We start from the raw sequence: 25,583 nt of genomic DNA, 5'->3' as shown, positions 1-25,583 counted from the left end.
AAATATTATAGGAGACCAAGATCATGAAATGCACCCAAATAACAGCAAATTCTTCAACATGGGCTTGGACCAAAATTGCTTCTGCAATAAATGGCAAAGAAATTTCACAGTACTTGACTGAAAATAGAAAAAGTCAATGATCATGACTCTAAAGGATTCATTACCTGATTTGTTTGAGTTCCTTGGGATGAATTTCCAGGTAATACAATACACGACCCACTGCCACTACTACCTGGCTGTTATTACAGGATGCAACACTGATATTCTTTCCATTTGGCTCCTTCCACTCACTAACCAGAGACTTAGGCTCTTGGCTGACCAATCGCACCGAACCAGATGTTATCTGCAGAGTATAAGAGTCATCAGCACTTAGAGCACATTACATTATATGTTACAACTGACGTTTGGATTATACATGGGGAGTGCAAGATGACTAGTCATTCTCAAGCAGGCTAACCCTGTTATAGTAACAATTTTTAAAGAAGGCCAAAAGAATAACGTAGACAATAAAACCCAAGTTGTATGATATTTGCACAACATGGGATTTTAACTTCCTAACCTTTCAATGAACAAATGGTGAACCATCTGGCATAGAGTGCAGGTCAGCTGATAGATTTATACACATCATAAATTACTGATTCCAACACCAACTAAATTAGGAGTCTTGCAATAATTACATACTTAATTTTCACTGATGACATTAATGTCTTATAAGATATCTATATGGGAAACGCTGCCACACTATTATACATTTCAGATTTAATCTACTATTCCCAAAAAGAGTAAGCCTGAGCATTAACAGGGTTTTAGGAATCTGGCAAGGGATCACCCAAATAAATTAATAAAGATAAAGAGAATAAATATAAAAGAGGACTGGAAAGAACTTCTAAGAGTATGCAGAGAGAAAGAAAGCAGAAAAGTAAATGTAGGTCCTTTACAGACAAGGGAAACACAGAAATGGCTGAGACAAAAATATTTTATCTCTTCAGCATAGGAGAGACAATTAACATAACAAAAAGAGTAGAGAATGAAAAATCAGATGAGAAAGAGGAAATTAAAGCAGTTAATATTGGTCACGTTCACACTGTGCTGCTCATTGGGAAAGAGGCAATGTAGCAGCCACTATGGGCATAGATTTGTCCTGCTTTTTTGAGATTCAGTATACATGTTGTTTTCTTTTTGTTAAAAACAGAAAGCACCACATATCGATAGTTTAATGAACCTAGTACCATATGACTGATAACAAATAAATTGGTATATGGAATATATGAGTTAAGGAGTGGGCATTATATTCCGGTTTCAGAAGACCTTTACAGAATTACAAATTGGGACTTCTACAAGGTCATGAGATTTGATTTCAGTGTTGGAATGTATTTGTCTACTAGGTACCAATAAAAATAAGAACTTCTGCAATGATACTCTGGTTTCTTTGATGCAACTCAAACTACATACCAATACTTAGCAGAGCCCAGATTTTAAGATCTTGAGGTAAACATGTTTTCACTTGAAAAGTATTATATTATATTCGGAGTCCCTCTCACCTGAATGAGCTGCTGATGGGCCACATTCCCACAGTAGAATGTCTGTTGGTCGTCAACAAAGCCAGGCATTTCAGTCTCCTCTACCTCCTCCCCATTAAGCATCAGCACACTGCAATGACAAAACAAATTAGTAAAAATACATGCTTTGCAAATTTCATCCCACTTCTTTTAAGCTACTGTACTGTCCCTGGACTTCTGGGTAAACTGAAGTTCACTTAAATAGAGTCTCCTGTTCAGGAACACCATTACTTTAGAACTGTTATGGCACAGAAGACCATTCAACACTCAAGTTCACACTGTCTCACTTTAGAGCAATATATTGGGACCCATTCTTCTCACTCTATCCATGTAGTCATGCAAATTATTTTGCTTTGATTACCAATCCAATTTCCCTTTGAGACACCTGACTGCCTTTTTCCACCACAAGCAGTATGTTCTAGATCATGAGTACTCTGTGGGGGAAAATAAAGGTTTTCGGCATAACTCCAGAAGTTTTTCTTCCCAGTGCTGTTTTTGCCCACGTCCTCCTGTATCCTAATAGGAAGATTCCCTCCCACCCCGTCTTATCAAACAAATCACATATCTCTCGATTAAACCATGCAGCCTTCTTTGCTCCAAAAACAGCAACCCCAGCTTTTCTTGTCAAACCCTGTGGCTGAAAGTCACCACCTCTGAAACCTTTCTAGTAAGTCTCTCCAGCATCCTTTTTAGGACTTCCACATGCTTCCTATCCTGTGATAACCGGAATTGGATGCAATACTCTATTTATGCCCTAACCAATGTTTTGTAAAGGTTTGACTTTTTTTTATAAAAACTGCTTAAGAAAAGCTTAAGTTTTGTATGCTTTTCTAACTGTCTTTTCAAAATGCCCGAACAAGTTCAAAGATTTATGCACGTATATAAATCCCCTGCACTCATGAACTCCCTTTAAGGCTATGCCATTCAACTTACATTTTCTCAGTTTGTTGTTTCTGCCAAAATGCACCACATCATATCCCCCTGTATTAAATTCCACCTGTCCGTGCAATCTGTCAGCCTATGTTCTCTTGCAGCGTATTACTATCCCAATTAGCTCAACAATTTATGGGTAAAGAAGGTAATTCTAAGCGTACAAGATGGTCCATCCCAACTCCCCCCCCTCCCCCCAAATAAAGCATCATCACTTTTCACAGGAACTTAACAAGAATGCAAGATATTACCAGGAAAACAAAATATGTTTTACTAGAGATGATTTAAGTTACTCACTTTCTAGCTCTGTGCTTCCAATTATCTAGTTTCTGATCTCATTTGTACTGTCACAAGAAATTATTGCTCAGAAGAAACCATTCTAAGGGGTGCAGGAGAAGATGGGATAATCTGTTCCAGTCTTGTTTACCTCCAGGTACCAATCAAACTTTGCATTTGGTGTAATCAGTTTTAATATCTATCCCCAAGTTTGTAAACTGCTAGGTCATGATATTTATAAGAATTTTAATTTCAGTCTCATTTAATTTGTAATTTCAGTCTTGTTTTCCATGTAAAAAGGGCAACTTGGCTGATAGTAACTAGACAAACAATGAAACTCAATCTTAAACTAGATGGTCTGAAAAATAAAGCCTGAGGAGGACTCTTGGGAGGCTGCCAGAAAGGAGATGCTAATTCCTTCAGTTAAAGTAATCAATATATAGCATTATGTAACTAATCTCAACTCACTATTTCATTTTTTATAAAAATTACCATTCTTTTATTAAACATTATATCAACTTAGATCACAAGTTGGGTGTTTCTAGGTAAGTAGTCTTTGCCTACAATAAACAAGATTTATTGTTAATAACCCTTGTCTGCTTACAACCTAATGGCTGATTGTGATATCCCGAACCGTATTGACATTATGAAGGTGGTGGTGCTGGCAGTCCTGAAGCACATAAAGGTGGATAAATCCCGAGGGCCTCACTTGGTGAATTCTAGGACATTGTACAGGGCAAGGGAGGAGATTGCTGAGGCCCTGGCAGAGATTTTTGTATCTTCCTTGCCATAGGTGAGGTGCCGGCCGACTGGAGGATGGCCAATATTGTGTCTTTATTTAAGATTCAGAATCAGGTTTATTATCACTGACATATGTCATGAAAGTTGTTTTGTGGCAGCAGTACAGTGCAAGACATAAAGACATAGAAATTACTATAAGTTACAAAAATAAATAGTGCAAAAGAGGAATAATGAGGTTGTGTTCATGGACCATTCAGAAATCTGATGGTGGAGGGGAAGAAGCTGTTCCTGAAACGTTGAGTATGGGTCTTCAGGCTCCTGTACCTCCTTCCCGATGGTAGTAACGTGAAGAGGGCATATCCCGGGTGGTGAGAGTCCTTAATGATGGATGCTGCCTTCTTGAAGCACCACCTCTTGAAGATGTCCTCGATGGTGGGGAGGGTTGTGCCCATGATAGAGCTAGCTGAGTCTACAACCCTCTTCAATCCTGCACATTGGAGCTTCCATACCAGGCGGTGATACAACCAGTCAGAATGCTCTCCACTGTACATATGTGGAAATTTGTAAGAGTCTTTGGTGACATACGAAATCTCCTCAAACTCCCAATGAAGTAGAGCTGCTGGCATGCCTTCTTCGTGATTGCATCTAAGTATTGGGCCCAAGACAGATCCCCTGAGATGTTGATGTCTACGAACTTGAAGCCGCTCACCCTTCCCACCACTGATCCCTCAATGATAACTGGCATGTATTCTCCCAACTTCCCCTTCCTGAAGTCCACAATCAATTCCTTGGTCTTTCTGACATTGAGTGTGAGGTTGTTGCTGCGACACCACTCAACCAGCCAATCTATCTCACTCCTGTACACCTCCTCATTGTCATCTGAGCTATGAAGGGCTCCAGGGAACTACAGATGAGCATTACATCAGTGGTGGATTAGTTACTGGAGGGGATTCTGAGGGACAGGATCTATTTGCATTTGGAAAGGCGAAAACTGATTACGGATAGTCAGCATGGCCTTGTTCATTTGGGGTCATGCCTCACAGAATTGATCAAGATTTTTGAGGTGGTGACCAAGAGAAATGACGAGGCCAGGGCCGTAGACATTGCTTACGTGCACTTCAGCAAGGCCTTGGCAAGGTCCCCAATGGCAGCCTGGTACAGAAGGTTAGAATACCTGGGATCCAGGGCCAAATGCATACAAAATTGGCTTCTTGTTAGCGGTCAGAAGGTGGTAGTGAAGGGTAGCTTTTCAGATTGTAAACCTGTTACCTGTGGTGTGCCACAGACATCAGTACTGTGTCCTTTCTTATTCATCATATATATTAATGATTTGGAAGAGAATGTAGATGGTATGAGCAAGTTTGCAGTTGACACCAAAATTAGTGATATAGTGGACAGTGAAGAAGGTTACAACAGGATCTAGATCAACTGGGAAAGTGGTCAAGGGAATGGCTGATGGAATTTAACTCAGAGAAGTGTTAAATGATGCATTTTTCGAAGTTAAACCAGGCAAGGACAAGCACAGTAAATAGCAGTTCCCGTAAAATGGTGACACGTGTAGACAGAGTGGTGAAGAATGCATATGGTACACTTGCCTTCATCAACCAAAGCACTGAGTATAGGAGTTGGGACATCATGTTATAGTTGTACAAATTGTTGATAGGGTGACACTTAAGAGTATTGTGTGTAGTTCTGGTCACCACAATATAGGAAGGATGTGATCAAGCAAGAGTGGGTGCAGAAAAGATTCACAGGAATGTTGCCCGGACTGGAAGGCTTGTGTTGCAAGGAGAGACCGGATAAGCTGGGACTGTTTTCCCTGGAGCAAGAGGCTGAGTAACCTTATAAAATTGTATGAACTTATGAGGGGCATAGATCGGGTAGATAGTCACAGTCTTTTTCCCGGGGGGGGGGGGGGGGGGTGGTCTAAAACTAGAAGGCATAGGCTTAAGGTGAGAGGGGAAAGATTTAAAGGGGATCCAAGGGGCCCATTTTTCATGGTCGGTATATGGGATGAACTGCTAGAGACAGGTGCAATTACAACTTTTAAAAGACATTTGGACAGGTACATGGATAGGAAAGGTTTAGAGGGATATGGGCCAAATACAGGCAAATGAGGTTACTCTAGAGCTTGTTTCCAATGCTGTCAATTTCCCTTCTTCAAATGAGTGTGTGACAAATTCTATAACCTGTGGTAATCAAATCCTTAGAACTTTTCTGTTTAATCATTTCTTCTTCTCAGGCGGTTCCTCACAACTTGCTTAGGTGGCTGATGGGTGATGATGGACAGTTTGGGAGATGGCTTGCTCCTTCTGCTAAATGCTTGGTTATGCTTCTAATTAGCTGACAAGGTTTCAGTGCCATCCTGGATACTCCTTTTTCAATGAATGACAGTAGCCAGGGATATCCAGGAGTTGGTAGGAAGCTACACTTTTTCCAAAGCTCTGAGGACATCCTTGAGTTGCTATTTCCATTTGTTAATCTTGTGTCATAATGTCCCTGGAGCAGAGTGCCTGAAGGCTTTAAGTGCTCTGATTGGCAGGCATGCAAACAAAGTGGACTGTCAATCAGAGCTGACAAAGACCAATTAAAGCCTCCATGCAGAAGATGATAGGCTGGCAGAGGATGCTGATATTGGTTCATTTTCCCTGTTATTGAATTTGGAGGAGTTTGCAGAGCTCTCTCTCCACTGCTTTGAGATGCCTGCTGTTTTTAATCCTCATCTCAGAAGTGTACAGGACTGTAGGAGTCAATACTACCCAACAGACCACGATATTTGTGCCAAGTTTGAATACTTGATCTTCAAATGCACTTTTTCTCAGACAGCCTAAGGCTCCGCTGGCACACTGAAGGCAAGGATAAATTTCATCATCAATATCTACCTTCACTGAAAGGGACCCCCAAGATATGGGAGGAGAATTATGTCTTCCAAAGCCTTCTTGTGAACACTCACCATCAGGTGCATGTTGTTGTGTAAAAGGGACAGATGGGTACAAGTTCTTTGTTTTGTGCAAGGCTCATTCTCTCATATATTGAAGTGAATGAGTCTACAGTAACTCAGAACCTCACTTCAAAAGTGCGAACACACAAGCACTGATCACGTACTCCATCGGAGTGACCAAAGGTTGGTGTGCTCTTAGTTTTGGAGTTGGGCTGACATAGATTGAATAGTTTTCCATGTCCTGTAGATAAGCTCCATTCCAGCAAGAAGTGTGCTGAAGGTGAAGTGAGGCACTGCAGCAAGAAAGACTGAGAAGTCTTAGGGCAATGAATTGTTTGACACCAGTCTGCACTGAGAAGATGCTTGGGGGACATCAATCCCCAAATCCATTGCCAATGGCTCAGAAAGGATGCGTACTATGTGCTGCAGTTCTATACCAGGCAGACCAAAAGACACCACTAAACTTTAATTCATGATATCTGCAGAGTAAACTAATCTCAATCCAGACATCACTTGAACCAAACAGATTGAGAAAATATTGTACTACCTAAAGGTGCAAGTGCCTTGGAAAATACAATAAATATAATTTATAATTGATTGAATGGAAACCACAATATAGCAAAGTGTTCAAACTTAATATGGCTCTGAAATATTCAGCATACTTCATTCCTTCTCAGGCAGAAAATGAAGATTCTTCAACTAACTATTGTCAGAAATGTAATTACTTGATAATTCTAAAAATATGAAAGCAGCATCAATGTCCAAAGAAAATAAAACATATATAATTATAAAGCAACTTCTTACCGTGTCTGTCCAACAAATGAGAGTACCAACATATCATCTGTATCACGAGTGGAATCAGAACGCAATGGCCACAGACCTGAGAAGGGACAAAAACAGGTCAGGAACAGACAATTAATTACATTATACATCTCATTCATATTTCAAAACACCTCACAAACATTCAAGGAAAACCAAGCACCATTAATACACAGCAAAATTCCACAAATGGGTGGGAGGGAGGACACCTCGATTTATTTATTTATTTACATGTTATAGGCAGACCTGACCAGGTATCTGATCTGAAGGATAAAACCTCCAATAATGCAGCAACTGTTGTGATCCCATCATCATCAAAAAAAAAACAATTGTACAAAATTATGCTAAGCATAGATTTCCTTTTCCCTAATCTTCTCCCCTTCTTTCAAGTAACTCACTCTACCTGTTGCACAGTTCCAGTGTCTTCTGGCATTTTAACAGATTTGCTTTATGAGACTAGTGACAGTTTTACAACTGGTTATACAAATTATAACTAAGGTTAAGTTATGCAACTTTGAGGTTATTCATCACCAAATCTCAAAAAAGTTAATTTCCATTAGGGCCTTTCCACCAGTTGGTCAGAGTTAATCAAAATCCCTGCCAGCGGCTGAATGTGAATATTCTCCATGTTGTGGCATTGTTTTGTCACATCTAACAGCAGTAAAGCAAGTAAAACTGATTCAAAATAATTTTGAAGATTACAAACACCTGGAGAAAATTGTAGCATTGATAAACTATTTCCAAAATGGGTGTCCAGCCTCAGTAAAACTGTATAACGTTTATTCTGAGATTGTTTAATTTTTGGACTACATACCCTTAATACCAGGAAGATCAATGCTAGCATGTTCATGGATCCCAATTCCATTTCGGATTATTCTTAGTGACCCTTCCTTAAATGCTCCTGAACAAGTAACCAGCTGCATTAACAGAGAAAGATGTAATCAGTAACAAACTCAGAACTGCAAAACCCAGTGTCACTGCACCTGCGCGATCCAAAAGGCAGCAGGAAAACCTTGCTTCAGGTGCATTCTCACTGGATTACATTTTTTCCACTCTCTTAATCAATGAACAAATCCTGAAACAGCAATAGTTTTAAAACAAAAATATTTTAGGTAATGTTTTGCCTTTTTGCAAAAAAAAGGCAGTACAATCCAATTTGTATTCCTGGATCTCAAAGTGGCCAAGCATTCTATCAGAGCCTAGTCAAAGAGTGCAAGAAGTTACTTGACTAGAAGACTTTTACAAGCAAGCTAAAACATACCTTCATCCCATGTCCAGCCACATAATTACTTGCACAAGCCTTAAGTGTTAGCTAATTTATTTTTGTGCAAGCAGCAAATTATTCTTAATTTCTACACTAAAAACAAGATTTCCTCACCAATTTAGTCTCTCTCTCCCAAACTGAAGAGATGGTTAATTATTATTGCTTCCTCAGCCCAAGAACTATCCTTTCCCAATTGAGATCTAGTCCCCTGATATTTCATGACGACACACTCAATCTTTAACTGCAGAATCAAATTCCATTGCAAAATACTGAGCTCTACACTTGTTGCATTCCATCATCATTAATTCTTGCTTATCAAAAGAACCCCAATATCCTCCTCTAAAGAAAAGCTACTCTCTCTTTGGCCAACAAGAGTAATCCAACCAAACAGTTAAATCATATAAAAAGAATAATCTTTAGCATTGCTGATTAACAAATATTCCATCCCTATCCTTTTTTAATTATTTTTTGGGATGAGAGTCACTGGCACAATCAGCATGTTTTGTCCATCCCTGGTTGCCCTCAAGAACACAGTGATGAGCCACCTTCTTCAACCATTAGCTCCTTTGCTGAAGGTACTCACATAATGCTACAATGGAGGAAATTCCAGGATTTGGGCTCAAGGAGAGACAAAATATAACCATGTGAAGATAGTGTGAAACTTGTAGGAAATCTTGTAAATGGTTGTGTGCCCGTATACCTGCTTCTCTTGTCCTTCTTTATGGTAGGTGCCACAGGTGGGGAGGTGCTGCTTGCAGTAGCATAGGTAAGTAACTGCAGTGTATTTTGTACATGACATACATAGCAGCTACTGTGTTCTAGGAGTGGAGGGAATGAACACTTAAGGTGCTGAATGAGGTGCCAAGCAAGTCGCCCGAGCTTCTTGAATACTGTTGGAGCCATGCTCGTCCAGGCAAACAAAAGATATCCTGTTTCATTCTGACTTGTGCCTTGTAAAGGCTTCAGATGTTCGAAAGTATGTCACTCACTGCAGAATACTCAACCCACAACATGCTATTGTGACCACAGTATTTATGTTGCTGGTGCAGTTGAGTTCTGGTCAGTGGTAACCACCAGGATGTTGAAGATAAGATCTTGGTGACGGTAATGCTGTTGAACGTCAAGGGTATGGAGTTGGACTTCCTGAGCCTCGTTTGCAAAATTACTGTACTAATGGACATAATCATATGAAAGGCTCTCGATATTAATGCACACTGCTTCTGAATGCCATCAAGTAATGTTTGAAACAGGATCACCAGTAGGTGTAAATGATAAGCAACGCAAGATCAGCCATCTTTCCTTCATATCATAAAACTTATTTACAGACCCATGGGTAATCGTAAAGAATTGAAGGGAGAAACCCTTCACCTTACCTGGCCCTGACCTTGTCTTTCCAGATCTACCACACACATGTCCACAATTGGACCCAAGTTGGTAAAGGTTTCCATGCCAGCAACATAGGACCCCTGCTCATTGCTATCCACGTTTAGCTACAACAAAAATACAACAGGTTTAAAAATTAATGTTTTTGTTTGTTAATATGTTTCATGTCATCTTAAAGCTATGCTCGTTACATGCACCTTTGGTAACTTAACCTTAACCTGTAGTTGTATTCAAGAAGTCCACAGATAAAAGAGTGAAGCAAAAGAATGAACAATCTAACAAGAAAAACGTCTTATTTTCTGATGCTTCTCACGTGGCCTGAGACTATGCTTTTTCCATAAATACACTCAAACGCTTAAAGGAAATGCACATAATCATCTTGTGCTCCTGAAATCAAGTGAGAAACATTCTACAATAGTAATAATTCTATCCTAACATTTTCCCCACAATGACATCCCAATGTCAGCTCTCCAATGAGCAAATGCCAAAAAAAAACCAGAAGAGTATTCACAAGAAGGAAAGTGAAAATCAGATGGCCAGTCATCATTCAGTACCATACACATCTAGCAATAGAGGATAGATGCCAATATTTCCAACACAGAGGTTCGAAAGAGAACAGAAATAAAAATAATACTGAGCAATGGAATAGAGTGTTGCAAAGTAGTACTTACATGTATGTATAATATTACATTCCATTTAACATAGATTCACAAATTGATCTACACATTGGTTACTCTGAATAATAATGTTGCCTGTTATGAAATTTTTCCCTTCCCCACCTCATATCAATCCCAAGACAGTAGAAAGAAGCAGCCTCAACCAGACTTCCTTTAATGTTACTTTTGCAACAGGTGTGGGGAGATATGAAAGTAGTGTCTCTTAATTCAACTTGGATTCTAGACCACAAACTCACTACAACAGGAAAGCTACTGAATGCCACAGTAACTGGTTCAGTGGAACAAAATATATTGAAGGTGTCATTTGTGTAAAATACTTGCAATTAAGGCAGGCTATGTATGCCAACATGATTAAAGCACTCACCTTTACAAGCTGTGAGTCTCCAAGACGAGACCCAACAAATACGACTCCATTATCCAAGTACGTCAAACATTCTGCAATTGATGTCTGTGAAAGACAAGTGGGATTTAGGACGTTAATAAAATCTTCACATCATACAATAGACTGAACTATTCATTACAAATTCGTAGACCTGAAGCAGAAAGATGAAAGGTTCTGAATTGTTAGGGAATTGTCAGACACAGGACATTTTTCAGGGGTTATGGAGGAGGGGCAATAGGCATTAATACAAACAAGAACCAGTCTTCAAAAAAAAAACTTGTTGAAATGTAAAGTACAAGCAGTAATCAGTTTTGAAATTAAAAGGACAGCTATATTAACAAATAATACTGTCTACAGAACACAGCTACTAGCTCACAGCAGGAGGCTGTCTGCTCAAGAGATATGGTTTGTAAACTGACATGACCACGAGATGTTCTCGCATGTGTCAGAGTCATACAGCAATGAAAATAGGCCCTTCAGCCCAATTGGTCCATGCCGACCAAGATGCCCATCTAAGCTTGTCCCATTTGCCCACATTTGGCCCATATCTCTTTACCTTTCCTTTCCAGGTATCTGTCCAAGTGTCTTTCAAATGTTGTTAATGTACCTGCCTCAACCACTTCTCCTGACTGCTCATTCCATATATGGACCACCTTCTGGGTGAAAAAGTTGCCCCTCAGGTTCCTATTAAATCTCTCCCCTCTCACCTTAAACCTATGCCTTCTAGTTCTCGATTCCACAACCCTGCGAAAAAGACTGAGTGCATTCACCCTATCTAGGCCCCTCAAGATTTTATACACCTCCAATAATATTGCCCGTCATTCGCCAATGCTCCAATGAATAAAGTCCAAGCCTGTTCAACTTCTAACTAGAACTCAGTCCCTTGACACCTGGCAACATCCCATAAATCTTTTCTTCACTCGTTCCAGTTTAATGGCATCTTTCTTACAGCAGGGTGACCAAAAACTGAACACAATATTCCAAACGTGACCTCACCAACATCTTGTACAACTGCAATATAATATTCCAGCTTCTATGCTCAGTGCCCTGACTCATGAAGACCAGCATGCCAACAGCCTTCTTCACCACCCTGTCTATGTGTGACACCACTTTTAGGAAACCATGTACTAGTACTCCTAGGTCCCTATGTTCTACAACACTTCTAGAAGCCTTACTGTTCACTGTGAAAGTCCTACCCTGATTTATCATCCCAAAATGCAACACCTCACACTTATCTGAATTAAACTCCATTTGTCATTCCTTGGCCCGCTTACCCAACTGATCAAGATTCCACTGTAATTCTTGATAACCATCTTTACTGTTAAAGACACCACCAATTTAGTGTCATCTGCAAACTTAGTGTCATCAGCCAAATGTAAGTCAATGGAGCTATGTTAATTGACCTACATCAAACTAGGCATCAGACACCAGCTGAATTATTTTGTCATTTAGCACATCAAACATGGTTCGAGGCAATATTTGCTCTATCAATAATTGGGATATGCGTGTACCCAGACAGTCAGCCCTCACAACACTGCCTGGGTTCTCTGTGCTCAGATTTTAGACCATCCATGTGAATTATTTTGTCCCAAAGGTGTTTGAACATGGAGGTGTCTTGTCAGTTACAATGTGCTCCCATTGTTAATATGTACTTCAATTATACCATTTTTCAAACAGAATACTAGAGTAAACATTGTCACCGTAACTAATGAAATTTTATTGGATCACCTGACATTATCTTTGTTCTCAAAGAGTATAAAAAACGGATGTACTCTGAGTTCAAGGAGATTCTACTGAGTGTGTCTCCAAGAGACTGTCTGCTTGTCATGTTATATAAAGACCTTCTACACCTACCAATTCTCCAGTCTTTGCAGCGATTTGGTCACTGTCACAACAAATGCTACACCACAAAATGAACCTATAAATTTACTAGTTGGCGTGATGTTGGATTCAATCTTACTTTGTTTCAAAAATGAAAAATAAATTCTATAAACACATTGTAACAGAACAATTAGCATGATAAAAAGAATACTAATTTCCTATAAAGTTTAGAATAAAAAATACTTTTGGCAAGTAGATGAATGCTTAACCTGACCCAAACCAAGACACAGAGCTATCTTTTTATCAGCTCTCCAAAATACTACAGGGGAGCCACAAAGAACAGCACTAAGCTCTCAGCTATCCATATAAGTGACTTAAATGAAAGGAGGAGGTGCAACATATCCAAGTTCTGGATGGAACATGGCTAAGTAGAAAAGTTAATGGTAAGGAGGAGTCGGAGTCGGAGAATCTCCAAAAAGATATAGATAGGTAAAGCAAGTGGGAAGAAGATGGCAAGATAGAGTATCATGTGGGGTAACTTGAAACTATTCAATCTGGTACAAAGAATGGGGTTAAAATAAAGCACTTTAATGCAAATATTAACCCATTTATTATACATTTCTTTGCTAACGTAACAATGTCAAATGAGTATGCTAAATTGCTAACATCACCATCAGCAATTAGAATTCAATAAAGTCAGACATTCATTAAAAGGGGCAGCTCTGTATGGCTAACCTCTCCTAGCAGTTCAACACGAAGGTCTTTGACAGTGATGTTCCCATCCATTTGTTCCTCCCTCTCCAGTAACAGCATAAACAAACGTCCTTCCATATCTCCCAACAGATACCGTGAACCATTAGGATCCACACGATTATGACAAACAATTGTGCTTTGCTGGCAAGAAAGGGAAAAAAAAGGTAATTAAGGATATTTGCATTCAAAGGTCATGACCTTTTAAGAAACTAGATTTGTTTGCAGCAATTCATTTCCAGTTATAATTCAAAAGCTTTTAGTTAAAGGGAAAATAGTGAGAGCTATGTTATTGTTTTATTATACAATAACTAATCCAAATTCAGATTGATTTTATTTCAGATTTTCAGGACCTGCAGGGTTTTTTTTTGCTTTTAGCTATTTATTCACAATCCTTCTGTTTGACTCAAAACCCTCGAATTGTTCTCAATACTCCCACTGAAGACAAATTTGTAACCCAAGTACTTCACCCTAGTTTTATGCAGTTCAAAATCCTCTTCTGACACAACATGCATTTGTGAGGGCAGAATCCGAAAGGTATAATGCTGGTTTATCATAATTCAAAAAGAAATAGTAAAAAATACATGTCTACAATTATAATTTATTACATTTAAGTGTCTTATATTCCTTGTCCAAAGGCAAAATATTAAGCTAACATCATACAAAAGCACAAAATTAAATCATAATTTATAAGAACTTCCAAGTTGTGTGGATTCCTCTTTTTCAGGTATAGTAAGAGGCAGCTAGGGACTAGAAAATGCAGAGCACATGAGCATATTAAATCCATGCTCCTAATCCCAGTAATGCTTAAGAAATACCGTGTCTTTCTCACAACTGGATGTGACATGAATGGCTATGTCAAGTCCCTCAAAATCAAATCCTGAAATGTTTGACATTAACTCTTCCAATGGTCTTTCAATTTTATCCCAAAACCCAACATTTGTTCCCAAAGCTCTCCTACTTGTCAAGAAAACATAACTTCCATTCGTTGAAAACATTTCATGCTCTCAACAAGACAAAGTACTTTACAATCAATGACCATGTTGACATTATCATGTAGGCTTGACAGCTAATGTGTGCTTCACAAAAAAACTCAAAAACCCAGATAAATTATCAGATAATTAGTTTCACATGCTGCTAGTGAAGTGTAAATAGAGAGCAGTGTTTTCACTTACATTAGTACCATGGGTTCTTCTACACTCACTTGGGCAGAATTTCATACAAGGGACGTCAAACGATGCAATACATTTTTAATATGGAATAGAAAGTCAACATAGATCTTGTTTTCAAATCTTTTCAAAGTGCCTTGAATCTAAAACATTCTGACTTAAAGGTAATTGTACTTTGAGTAAACTAAATGAACAATTCAAAACTGAGAACTAAACCAGAAGCCTTGGTGTTAGAAACCCCCAAGATCAGACTATGCACTACCACAAGAACAATGTTTTCTTGTTCAGGATTGGAATGGGCAGCAAATAAGCAAGAGACAAGCCTGGCATCTCTGGATATGTTCCATTTTAGCTCAACACTGAAAATCATATTGCCTTTCTTCATAGCGTGGCTACAAAAGGAGTAAATATAGAGATGAAGATCAAATATCTTTGCAAAACTCCTAAAGACATATGTTCTGACAGGTAACAAGAAAATATTGATGCCAAACAACTTTGCTACAATGAAAAGTCAGCCAGAAACACTGTTCTCTTTCCTACTGAGTTTTTTTTAATGAAAGAAACTCTAAAGAAATGGCAAATGTGCAACATTGAATGAAACCTGGAAACAGAGTGAGTAAGATAAATTAAACCATACGAAAGAAATCAAAGAATCCAAACACATCACCAACTGTGTTTTCCAAGGGTCTTCCATTACTTCACATAGAATTTCTATAATTCCTGCTGATATTTCCTACCTTGATAGCTGGTGGTGCAATTGCCAGGTATTTGTCTCCGTTGTGGTATGTGATGGATTCTTGACCTATGATCAGCGCTCCTCCAAATGGTTCTGGAACTGAACAAAAATCATATCTATACCAAATATAATGGGTATGCAACTGTACTTTGCATTTCTACTTTTGTTAAAAATAGTCTGGTTTAATTTAACCACTGAGGGATCCCGGTGAGGAAGCATAATCAGCTTTTAAGGAAAATTAAACAACCTCTGAAATACAGAGAAACTCTAGAAAACCTCTCCTTAAGCAGCTGGAAGGAAGAAAGAAAGATGTATTTATGTACCATTTTCCACATCCCTTTCAGGACTTCTTAAAGCACTTGAAATACTTTAAATGTAGTTCCACTGCAAGAAACACGGCAGCCAAATTGTGGAGTTAGCTTTCACAAAAACCAATGTGATAATATGTCTTCATGACTTTAAAGAATTTATAAATATTGGCCAGAGCACCATACAGAGTCCATATTCCTCCTCAAAATAGTGCCAGGGTATTTTTCACATCCACTTCAAAAAGCAGCTTAGGCTTTGGTTTCATATCACTTTTGAAAGACAGTGCATCCTTCAGTCATGCACTGAGGTGTCAGCCTAGATTTGTGTGCTTGATTCTCTGGAGTGACACATGAAACCAATTCAAAGGCCAGAGTGTTATCAACTGAGTCAGAGCCACTTTTGATTATAAGAGCTTTGACGTTGAAAGCACCTTCTGATTTAATACGCCTATGGATTGGAAGGATATCATATTCAATCCTGATCATTTGTGTTTACCCATCTCAGCCTGGCAAAAATTGAGCTGTTTCAACCAGCTGATAAAGGGAAAAGAGTCAACCAGGACTGCTGTGACCAACTATTTGGTGACCACTACGAGAAAGCATTGGAGCATATAATTCAGTCAAAATGAAAAAAATCAAACTTTGTTGTAAAATACAATTTGCTGAGACTCCAATATGAAAAGTGATCACCTACTTGATGCATCTCATGGCTGCCTGCACTTTGGAACCAAAGAAATGTGTCACTTCCTATGTGCAAACAGACCAAAAGACAGTAAACGCAAAATTATTGTTTGTGCAGGAAGTGTTAATTTAGACAGTGCGCCTTTTTGCAGTTGTCCCCAACTGATTCACTACACTGCCAAATCAAAATCAACCACAGTGCTTTTTTTTTACAAAATCTCCTTGATATCAGTGGTTAAACTGGATAACTCCTCATCACTGTCTTGTTTAAAAAAAATGGAGATATCAACCTGCAATGACCATTGATGCTTCAGCTTCCACATTTTCCTGCTTCCAGGGTCCCTTGTTGAATTCTTTTTCTCTCAAAGATACTTCATATGTTTTTACGTGGCGGCCCTGAGGATCCTAAAAAAGAGAAAAACTTAAAGTGGAGGCTTACAATGCAGTGATAAGTTGGCAAGTCCCCATTAAACATGTTCCAAAGCCTGAAAGCGAGTTCAACTGTTTATCTCACACTGATGCACCACAATTTTAAAAACATAGGTAGGGAGTAACCTCAGGAAATAAAACACACTGCAGTCCTGTGGTACCATTAAGATCAAATGGATGAGAATATTGTTCATCTTTTGTGAAGCACAGTGGGATATTGAATCAGAAAATGAAGAGTCCATAAAATGAATCTGATACAAGCATCAAACTTCTCCATTAAACCTCAAGTATAGCTCAAACTGGACAAAGGCAAAGTGCAATATTCTGCTGCAATGACATTCCTCACCTCAACCTAAGGACAGCAGTTTTTACAAGACCTACAAGACAGATTTTTTGTTCTTTTTCCATCTAACCATCAGTGTACGACTGTCAACCAGGGTTAAATTATGAGCAGTTTTGTGCTGGGGCCTTCCTGAGGATTCCCTTATTGTTGCAGAGTTTGCAGCTGTAGTTATGAGAAAACTTACATTTCACAATGCAATGATGGTGAATGTTAAGAGCTACAATAGGAGTATGCACATTCACAACTAACCATAAGAATCTAAAAGTTGTCCTGAGTGATTCCCTGCTTCTCAGCAGGCTGTGCTGTTTTGAAGTTTATCTCAGCAAATTTTCAGTAATCAGTGATTTGACAGAATATTTACAAACTACTATTATTATTATAAAATGTTAATGTTTTACTTTGAGGTGTAAATGAGATTTTAATTATGCACTAATCTCTTTGGCCCTTATAAACTAGATGTAAATGCCTAGCTTGTAATTATATCAAAAATGTCATTATCATTTCTAAATATATGCTATTTTTACTTTTTACAGAAATTTATATTTCAGTTACATTAATCTCCAACAGTTTAATCTTCATTTCAGACTATACGAAATATTTAGCACGCTGACTGAAAATCATGCTCTTTACTTCCTGATTTGCTGTCCGTGAGAAGTAGTTGGCTGCTCAGCCAGCTTGATTACAGATTGACAGGGATCCTCAAAAACAGCCACAGATAAAAACTAATTTGATAAAAGAAGTCCACACCAGACATTGGTATATTGTTTTGGACTCTTCTTCAAGGTCAGCTACTTTGCTAGTGGCCACAAAAGCCAGTCTATGACTAATGGGGACAAAGATAGAATACTTATTGCCTATTTATCTGCCTTGCAAATTTTCCTTTTTACAACTTTCCTATATCTTTATATAAAAAGTTACTCACATATGCCAGTAAACCTGTTGTGTTATGCTTCCTTTCTGGAATAGAGGTAAAAGACTCATCAAACTTACTGAATCTCTATGTCATATCAAGTTCTAATTTCTTACCTGATAGACAAAGCAAATGGTTGGGACCTGACAGCCATACAGAAACTTCACATCAATTACATGAAGCTCTTCCAGACGGATATTAAATGCCTTCAACTCTTTGTTGTCTCTGTCTAATGGGATCACCTTGAAGAGCCCATCGTATAGTCTGAGACCTATCATGCGACACTCAGGGTCCACAATACCTATTATTCCTGTCTCAGAAGGGCGGCCAATACGATCCTGAAAACAACATGAAAGGGAGGTTTGTATCCTTTGTCGACTGAAAACCAGAAGTTGCGTACAGGCAGCTAAAGTGGATTATTAAAACATCTAGCACAGGCGGTACAGAAAGTTCAGATTAAAAAGTCATCAACTAGAAATGTCACATATGCTCTGATTAACTGACTGTGTTGAATAGAAGTTCAATTTACCTGTACATTTCCATGGGCCCTTGTGATGATATCAATGTTTTCTCCATTCTGTTTATATTCCAAAATGCAGGCATTGTACTTTGCAGTCAGAATGAAAAGCAGGTCCTTACCTTCTCCCTGTTTGAAGAAAAATAGAAAATTGTATATCCAATAAATATTCTCTCCATTTACCAGTGAACAAAACGGACATTCTTCAGGAAGGGAGCAGAAAATCTGCCCAGATGCCAATACATTTTAAGTTGCAAGTACCAAGAGATATACAACAGGAGGAAACTATACACTTAAAAACTTATGTATACAATTGACTGCATTTATCTAGCAGTTTGTAAGGGTTTGGGGTTGTACCCATTGGCAAATCTGAGATCCCACGTTTGTCAACTTCAATGGGGATATCAATGAAGCAGTGCAAGCAACTTCATCATTAAAAACTGGTAGAGATGGGGGAGAGAAAGGAAAAAAAAATCAGCTGGCGCTCCCACTCCTGATCACTATTCCGTGTCTCCAGCAAGAAGGAAGCATTTCACCATCAGTTTTGGACCAAGTTGTTATGGTATGACCTACCAATATTTCTTATTAAACAAACATACGAACTATGATCAGAAACAGGCCCCTTGAGAACACTCCAACATTTAATAAGGTCATGGCTGCTCTGACTATAATCTCAACTCTACATTCCACCCACTGTAACCTTTCACCCCCTTGTTGATCAAGAATCTACTTACTTCTGCACTGAAAATGTTTGAAATCTTTGTTTCCACTGACCTGTGTGGAAGAGAGTTCCAAAGATACAGGATATTCAGAAAAAAATTGTGCCTCAGCTTTGTCTTAAGTGGATGACCACTTATTTTTAAACAGTGTCTGTTAGATCTGGATTCTCCCACAAAAAGTAAATACCATTGAGAAGGACTTCAAGTACTATCTCACTCTTCTAAACTCAGCAGATACAAGCCTAGCCTGTTCATCCACCTTCTCAGATATCAGTCTAGGAAATCTGTGATCTGCTTCCAATGCATTAATATAATTTCCTAAATAAGGAAACCATATTAGTACACCAAACAAGGTCTCAATAATTACTTATGTAATCAAAACACAGCCTCCCAACTTTTGTATTCAATTCCCCTAGCTATAAACATTTATAAATTAGTCTTCTTAATTGGTTGCTGTACCTGCATATAAGGACACCCTAGGATACCCTGATCACTCTGCATCTCAGAGCTCTGCAAAGTCTCACCTTTAAGGTAAAATGCTTTTTTTAAAAAAGTGTTCTCGCCAAAATGGACAATTTCCCCAGATCTGCCAGATCTTTGTCCACTTACTAAACCAATCCATATTCCTTTGTCGATATCTTCTCCATAACTTACTTTCCTACTCAGCTTTGCGTTATCAGCAAAGTTAACAAACATACTTTGCTGTCTTCATTCCAAGTCATTTATATAAATTGTAAAAAGTTGAGGCATCAGCACTATTGTACACCACTTATTTCATTTCAAGGCATGATACAGGGATTCAAAAGGATTAAAGGGATATGGGCCAAATACAGGCAAATGGGACCAGCTCAGGAAGACATTTGGGTTGGCGTGGACTAGCTGGAACAAAGGGCCTGTTTCCATGCTGTTTAACTCTATGCACATCAAGATATTCAAACAAGTCCTGAATCAAGTAAGATACCAGAGGGTACCCAGCACTTTCAAGAAGTGAGAATGGATTGAGAAAGAATCAGTACAAAATATATAAAGATATATATGTTACACATATCAGCAAATTACTAATCGTGCCTAATGCATCACTGAATACCATACCTTTGGTCGGAAGAGCTCCATTACAGCTATCTTGCCATACATGCCTACTTCTTTAACAGGGCGCAAACCTTCTGGAGTCACCACATAAATCTCCAACCTTGTGTTCTTGGCAATCAACAGATTCAAATCATCGGCTGAGGTGAAATGACCTGCAGCAAAAAAAAATATTTAGATCAATTTTTTTTTCAACATAGGTTTGGACACTGTGAATCTAATGACAATGGATCTACTTAAACTGCTGAAATTCATTTGGTGAAGTGAACAACCACAGTGCTGTTGAACAGGGAGATTCAGGAATTCTGACCAAGCAATCACCATATGTTTGTATTCAATTCTTCCAAACTAAAATTGATTTGTTGTAGATCGAAAGAAATTTTTCAAAGAATTTTAATTTGGAGGAATGGGAAAAGGTACAGGAGTCCGAGGATCATTTTTCAGATACTAGCATAACACGTGTGAAAAACTTTCAAGAATCTTCAAAAAGCTATTATTACATCATCTATTTGGAAATAAATAATTAAAGACTGGCCATATAAATTTACTGAAGATATCTTTAATAAACTCAAAGTATTGAAGTCCAACTATGATGGAGATCTAAATAAATGCTGCCATGCCATTCAAGGAGTACCTTCAATGAAATAAATAGTTCCAAGTGTCCTACAGAAGTGAAAATAGGCACTGGAGGAATAAAAGGACAATCCTCAAAGCAAAAGCTTTAACAAATCCAGGATTCCACTTCTCTGCACTACCCAATAACATTTCCAACAACCCTCCCCTGAATGTCATGAGATCCAAGAGCCTGCTGACATTTATTCTGTAATCAGTCAAGTGGGGTTTGACAAGATGCTGCTATCCATGGAACTAATCTACAGTGAGCATATTCAGAAGTGAAGAAAATTGGGAAATAAACTGTCAGGACAGATGTTGGTTTGCTGCAGCCCTGCTTTTGTTGCAATAAAAATACTTTGTAGAAGACTTTCAATCTGCATTACTGCACTTCCAGAATCCCAGTTAACTTTCTTTTGAGCTATTCACAAGATTTCTGCAGCTCTCTGCTCAAACACTCTCTCATCTTTGCCCTGGACTCCATCAAAACCTACATCATATACCAGTACAGCCCTCATCTCCATTCCTTTAGTACCAAGGATGCAGACTTCAAGTGGTTTGGCATTCAATTGTTGGACATTCACAGAAAGCACTCAGCCACTGTACCCATCTGCCAAAACTACTCATTCTTTCAGCATCAACATGCAATGCAAAAATAATTCCTGGCTTTAGTACTGTTTTAAAATCCTTTGCCACCTTAACCTACAAGTGCAAAGGACTTTTTATCAATAAGATTGAGACCAGCAGAAAAGGTGCCCTTGCCATTTAATTCCCTTCCACTAGTCCACCAAGCCAAACTCTATAAATTACTCCTCCTCTAAACTTTCTAATTTCTCTCCCATCTCCCCTCACTGAGCTTATTTGTCCATGAGATCCACTTCTTGTTCCCTCACCTTATCCCCACTAAATCAAATACCAATTTCCCTTCAAGCCTCTCATGTTGGTTAATTTTGTTAACATTTCTCTATCATCAGAGGGTTTCCCACCCTCTTTCAAATCAGCTGTCATTACATTGTCTCCTCAAAAAAAATGCAACTCTCAACTCCTTTCGGGCAAACTTCCAGCCATTTTTAACCTCACTTTTCTCTCCAAAGTTCCACACAGTCACCTCCTAGGATTCTGCCCATCCTTCCAAAAACTCCCTATCTGAATCCCTCCAAACAGACTTATAACTGTGTCAAAGTACCGAAAAGTCTATATCAAGATCAATGTAGCAAATTACATCTGTCTTATGGTGACAAAGACTATCTATCTCTCCTCATCCTTCTTAACTTGTCTGCAGCCTTTGGCACTGTTACCAACTATGGTCTAACATCCCTCCACTATCCTCCAGAGAGACAGGACCACATTCACCTGCTCACATTTTTATCCATCCAGTCATTAGTGGAATGTCATCTGCAATGATTTCTCTTACTACTCCCATAGTCTTACCTCTGAAGTCCACTGAGGACCCATCCTTGGGTCTGTATTTCTGATTTACACGCCAGTCAGCAACTTCTCTTGAAAACACATGTAAGCTGATGATGTTAAGTTCTACCTCACCAGCACCTCTCATGACTCAACTGCCATAAAGTTGCCAAAAAGTTTCTCCAATGTCCAGTAATGGAAAACCTGAAAATCCCTCCAACATCAACATCAGTCCCTGCAACAAGCTCCAATCCCTAGTCACTGACTCCAGTCCCCATTCTCCAGCAACTGAGACTAATCCACACTTCTTGGAACCTTAGTGTCATATTTGATGAATGATCAATTTCCAAATGTACATCACTGCTATAACTGAAGCTTCCACAATCTGCCATCCACTTCCTAATTTTACTTACAAGATCATGCTCTCCTTACATCCCTCCAATTACAATCCTTTGATGTCTGCTCTCATCCAATTTTGACCTCTTGATCAGTTAAAGTTTTATTATTGGAAAACTTTGCCTTCAGCTCATTCTGCCTAAGCTCCAGAATTCTCTATTTTCCTTTTAATACATTCCTCAAAATTTACCACTTTGATCAAGCTTTTGGTTATATGCCTTAACATCTGCTGACTTTCTAGGTGCCAAATTTTGTCTGCTTTTATGATTGACAAGCGACATGTTATGAAAGCAAAATAATACAGATACTGGGAAGCTAAAGTAAAAGCTTAATGTTAAAACTATTCATCAGGTTAGAAATGCAGAGAAAGAAATGGACTTAACAACTCATGTGATGGCCAATTGTCAGAACTCAAAAATATTAGAGAAATGGAGAGGAGAAAGAGAAGCTGGAGAGAGCAAAGGCTTATGAGAGTATTCAGCAAAAGGGGTTAAATTACAAAAGCAGATAGTTCAAAACAGAAGGGAAAGATAATGGATCAAGATGACGAAAGAATGGTCCAGAAATGCACAAATGTAAATAACAGAATTTCTGAACTCAGTATGGTGCCAGAGGCTATAATGTGCTTTATCATGAGGAAAGGTGCTGTTTCTCCAGGTTATACTGAGTTTCACTGAAACAATGTTGGACTCCAAAGAGATTATAGTATCAAAATGACAAGGACTTTGGGATCACTATTACACACTGAACAAATAACTTGTCAAAAACACTTCCTTTTCCTCAACCAAGTACCACTTTTAGTACAGTTGACTGGACATTCAAGCAATTAGTTCAATTTTACACACTTCTGCTCTCACACCTTTTCTAATTTCACATAACCACAAAAACATTACCCTTCCAAACTCACTGTTGGGTTAATAATTTCAGATAATGCTCCAGTTTCCATTTATCTTCATCTGGAACCACTCACTTTACTTTTCCCATTTCAACATCCTTTTGTCTTGCATTGTCTTCCCATTTGTCACTCCATTTATTTCATTCTCCATTCTAAAACAAAACTGCCTACTGCAACTTTAAACTTATCATATATCTAACTTTTCAGTTTTAATCAAAATTCAACAATGTAAGATATTAATTCTCTTGGACCATTATTGTTTGTTGTTAACTGTTACAACTCTGCACAATATTTTTGAGTTATATTTGGAAAGTTATCTTATAACTAACACAGCCATCTAATCGAATAGTTCATTCAATTTCCTCTCAAACAAGAAAATCAAAGAAACCATTATTTTCAAGTGAAGCGATGTGGTCTTATTTTCACATGAAGAATTTTTTATATCACAACTGACCTGCAGGCTATGATTTTCTCCAACAAGTAGTTACTTAAACAGACATTTATTTAAAACAAAATAATACATAAACTAGTTTGCCTACCACCTTGGAACGCAGTGACTACTCATTTAACATTAGCTTTATTTGCAATTAAATGATAATTCCATAAATATAAAGTAATGAATCAATTAAAGGGGAATTGTGCATTTCCTGATTGCTTCGTAGGTAGCTGCAGCGTCTCCCTCTTACGTGTATTGGATGTTGTGACTAGGCCCTATTTGAGGCCTGATCCTGCCAGCCCAAACCCACCGTTTCTTAAACCCCTTCTTTCTTTGCCGGGCAGAGCAAAAGAGAAGCCCGAGTTTCCTTTCACGTTGAGAATATTTACCAGTAATGCAGGCATTCACCGCAGTCGGTTTCTGCGCTGTCACAACATAGTTGTAGGACATGATGGCGGCCTGTGCCGAAGCAGTGCAGCTTTGCAGCCAAACTCGCTTAATCGCGCTCCCCCCACGGGCTCGTCCGGCTTCGCGCTCCCGCCGCCCGCATCACGTGTCGGGGGCAGCAACAACACTGCGGCCTCGCCCGCTCACAGCCGCCATCATTGATCGGGGCATAAACAGACAAGTGCTCGGCGACTCTCAGATGACCTGAAGTCACTGATGGTTTGCACTCGAAAAAGTCCAGTATTTTAGAAGGGAAACTTTTAGAAGGCAGAAGGGAAAATATTCGATGTAATAACTGAACACGGAGAGAAGAATAGTAGGATTGAACAGATTCAAGATGAAAGGGACAACATAATTATCAGTACTTTGAGCAGATGGGTGGAATAAATAAGGAACCAATGGATACAATGCACTTAGATTTTTCCGAAGACTTTCGACAGAGTCCCACAGAGGAGGTTGGTCAACAAGGTTTAGAATACATGGAATTGGGAGTAATGTACTGGCATGGATTGAGAATTTGATTGATAGAAAGCAAAAAGTTAAAATAAACAGGTTGGTGGACTGTACCTGGTGGGATACTGCAGGCCTAAGCTAGTCACAATCTACATCAGTTTGGTTGAGGACTAAGTGTTATATTTGCAAATGGTACAAAACTCGATGGGATTGTGAGTCGGCGAGTCTTCAGGGGGATATAAACAAGCTAAATGGGCGGATTATTCCTGCAGCCAGCAAACCAATCCCCATCCATCCCGCCAATCTCCCAAACACTCGTTTGTACATAACGGCGTGTTTCTAAATCCGACATTCGTAACCCGGGGAGGACCTTAAAAGGAAAGAAACATAGGTAATATAAATGTTTGAATACATATAACTGAAAAGTGAATAAAAGGACAATTAAATGCAAAATAAAAGAAACAATCATTAAAAATGAATTAAATTATCCATACAC

At 38.7% G+C, this 25,583-nt stretch overlaps 1 protein-coding gene across 1 annotated transcript in view; it reads right to left on the bottom strand.

The window, feature by feature from the left end:
- Positions 1 to 24,859, bottom strand: part of ddb1 (damage-specific DNA binding protein 1) — a 57,161-nt gene extending 32,302 nt beyond the window's left edge. The window contains exons 1-13 of the mRNA XM_052029244.1: positions 24,577 to 24,859; positions 20,448 to 20,596; positions 18,649 to 18,765; positions 18,236 to 18,457; positions 16,728 to 16,842; positions 15,450 to 15,547; positions 13,529 to 13,687; positions 10,955 to 11,038; positions 9,904 to 10,020; positions 8,081 to 8,183; positions 7,252 to 7,327; positions 1,542 to 1,650; positions 165 to 343 (exon numbers count right to left, since the gene is read on the bottom strand). Coding sequence (XP_051885204.1) covers positions 165 to 343; positions 1,542 to 1,650; positions 7,252 to 7,327; positions 8,081 to 8,183; positions 9,904 to 10,020; positions 10,955 to 11,038; positions 13,529 to 13,687; positions 15,450 to 15,547; positions 16,728 to 16,842; positions 18,236 to 18,457; positions 18,649 to 18,765; positions 20,448 to 20,596; positions 24,577 to 24,637 — 1,589 coding nt within the window. The 5' untranslated portion in view covers positions 24,638 to 24,859. The remainder of the gene's footprint in view (positions 1 to 164; positions 344 to 1,541; positions 1,651 to 7,251; positions 7,328 to 8,080; positions 8,184 to 9,903; positions 10,021 to 10,954; positions 11,039 to 13,528; positions 13,688 to 15,449; positions 15,548 to 16,727; positions 16,843 to 18,235; positions 18,458 to 18,648; positions 18,766 to 20,447; positions 20,597 to 24,576) is intronic.
- Positions 24,860 to 25,583: the final 724 nt, after the last annotated feature.

Source organism: Pristis pectinata, chromosome 14 (genome assembly GCF_009764475.1).
Source record: "Pristis pectinata isolate sPriPec2 chromosome 14, sPriPec2.1.pri, whole genome shotgun sequence".
Classification (NCBI taxonomy): Eukaryota; Metazoa; Chordata; class Chondrichthyes; order Rhinopristiformes; family Pristidae; genus Pristis; species Pristis pectinata.
This window is presented reverse-complemented; position numbering and strand designations above follow the sequence as displayed.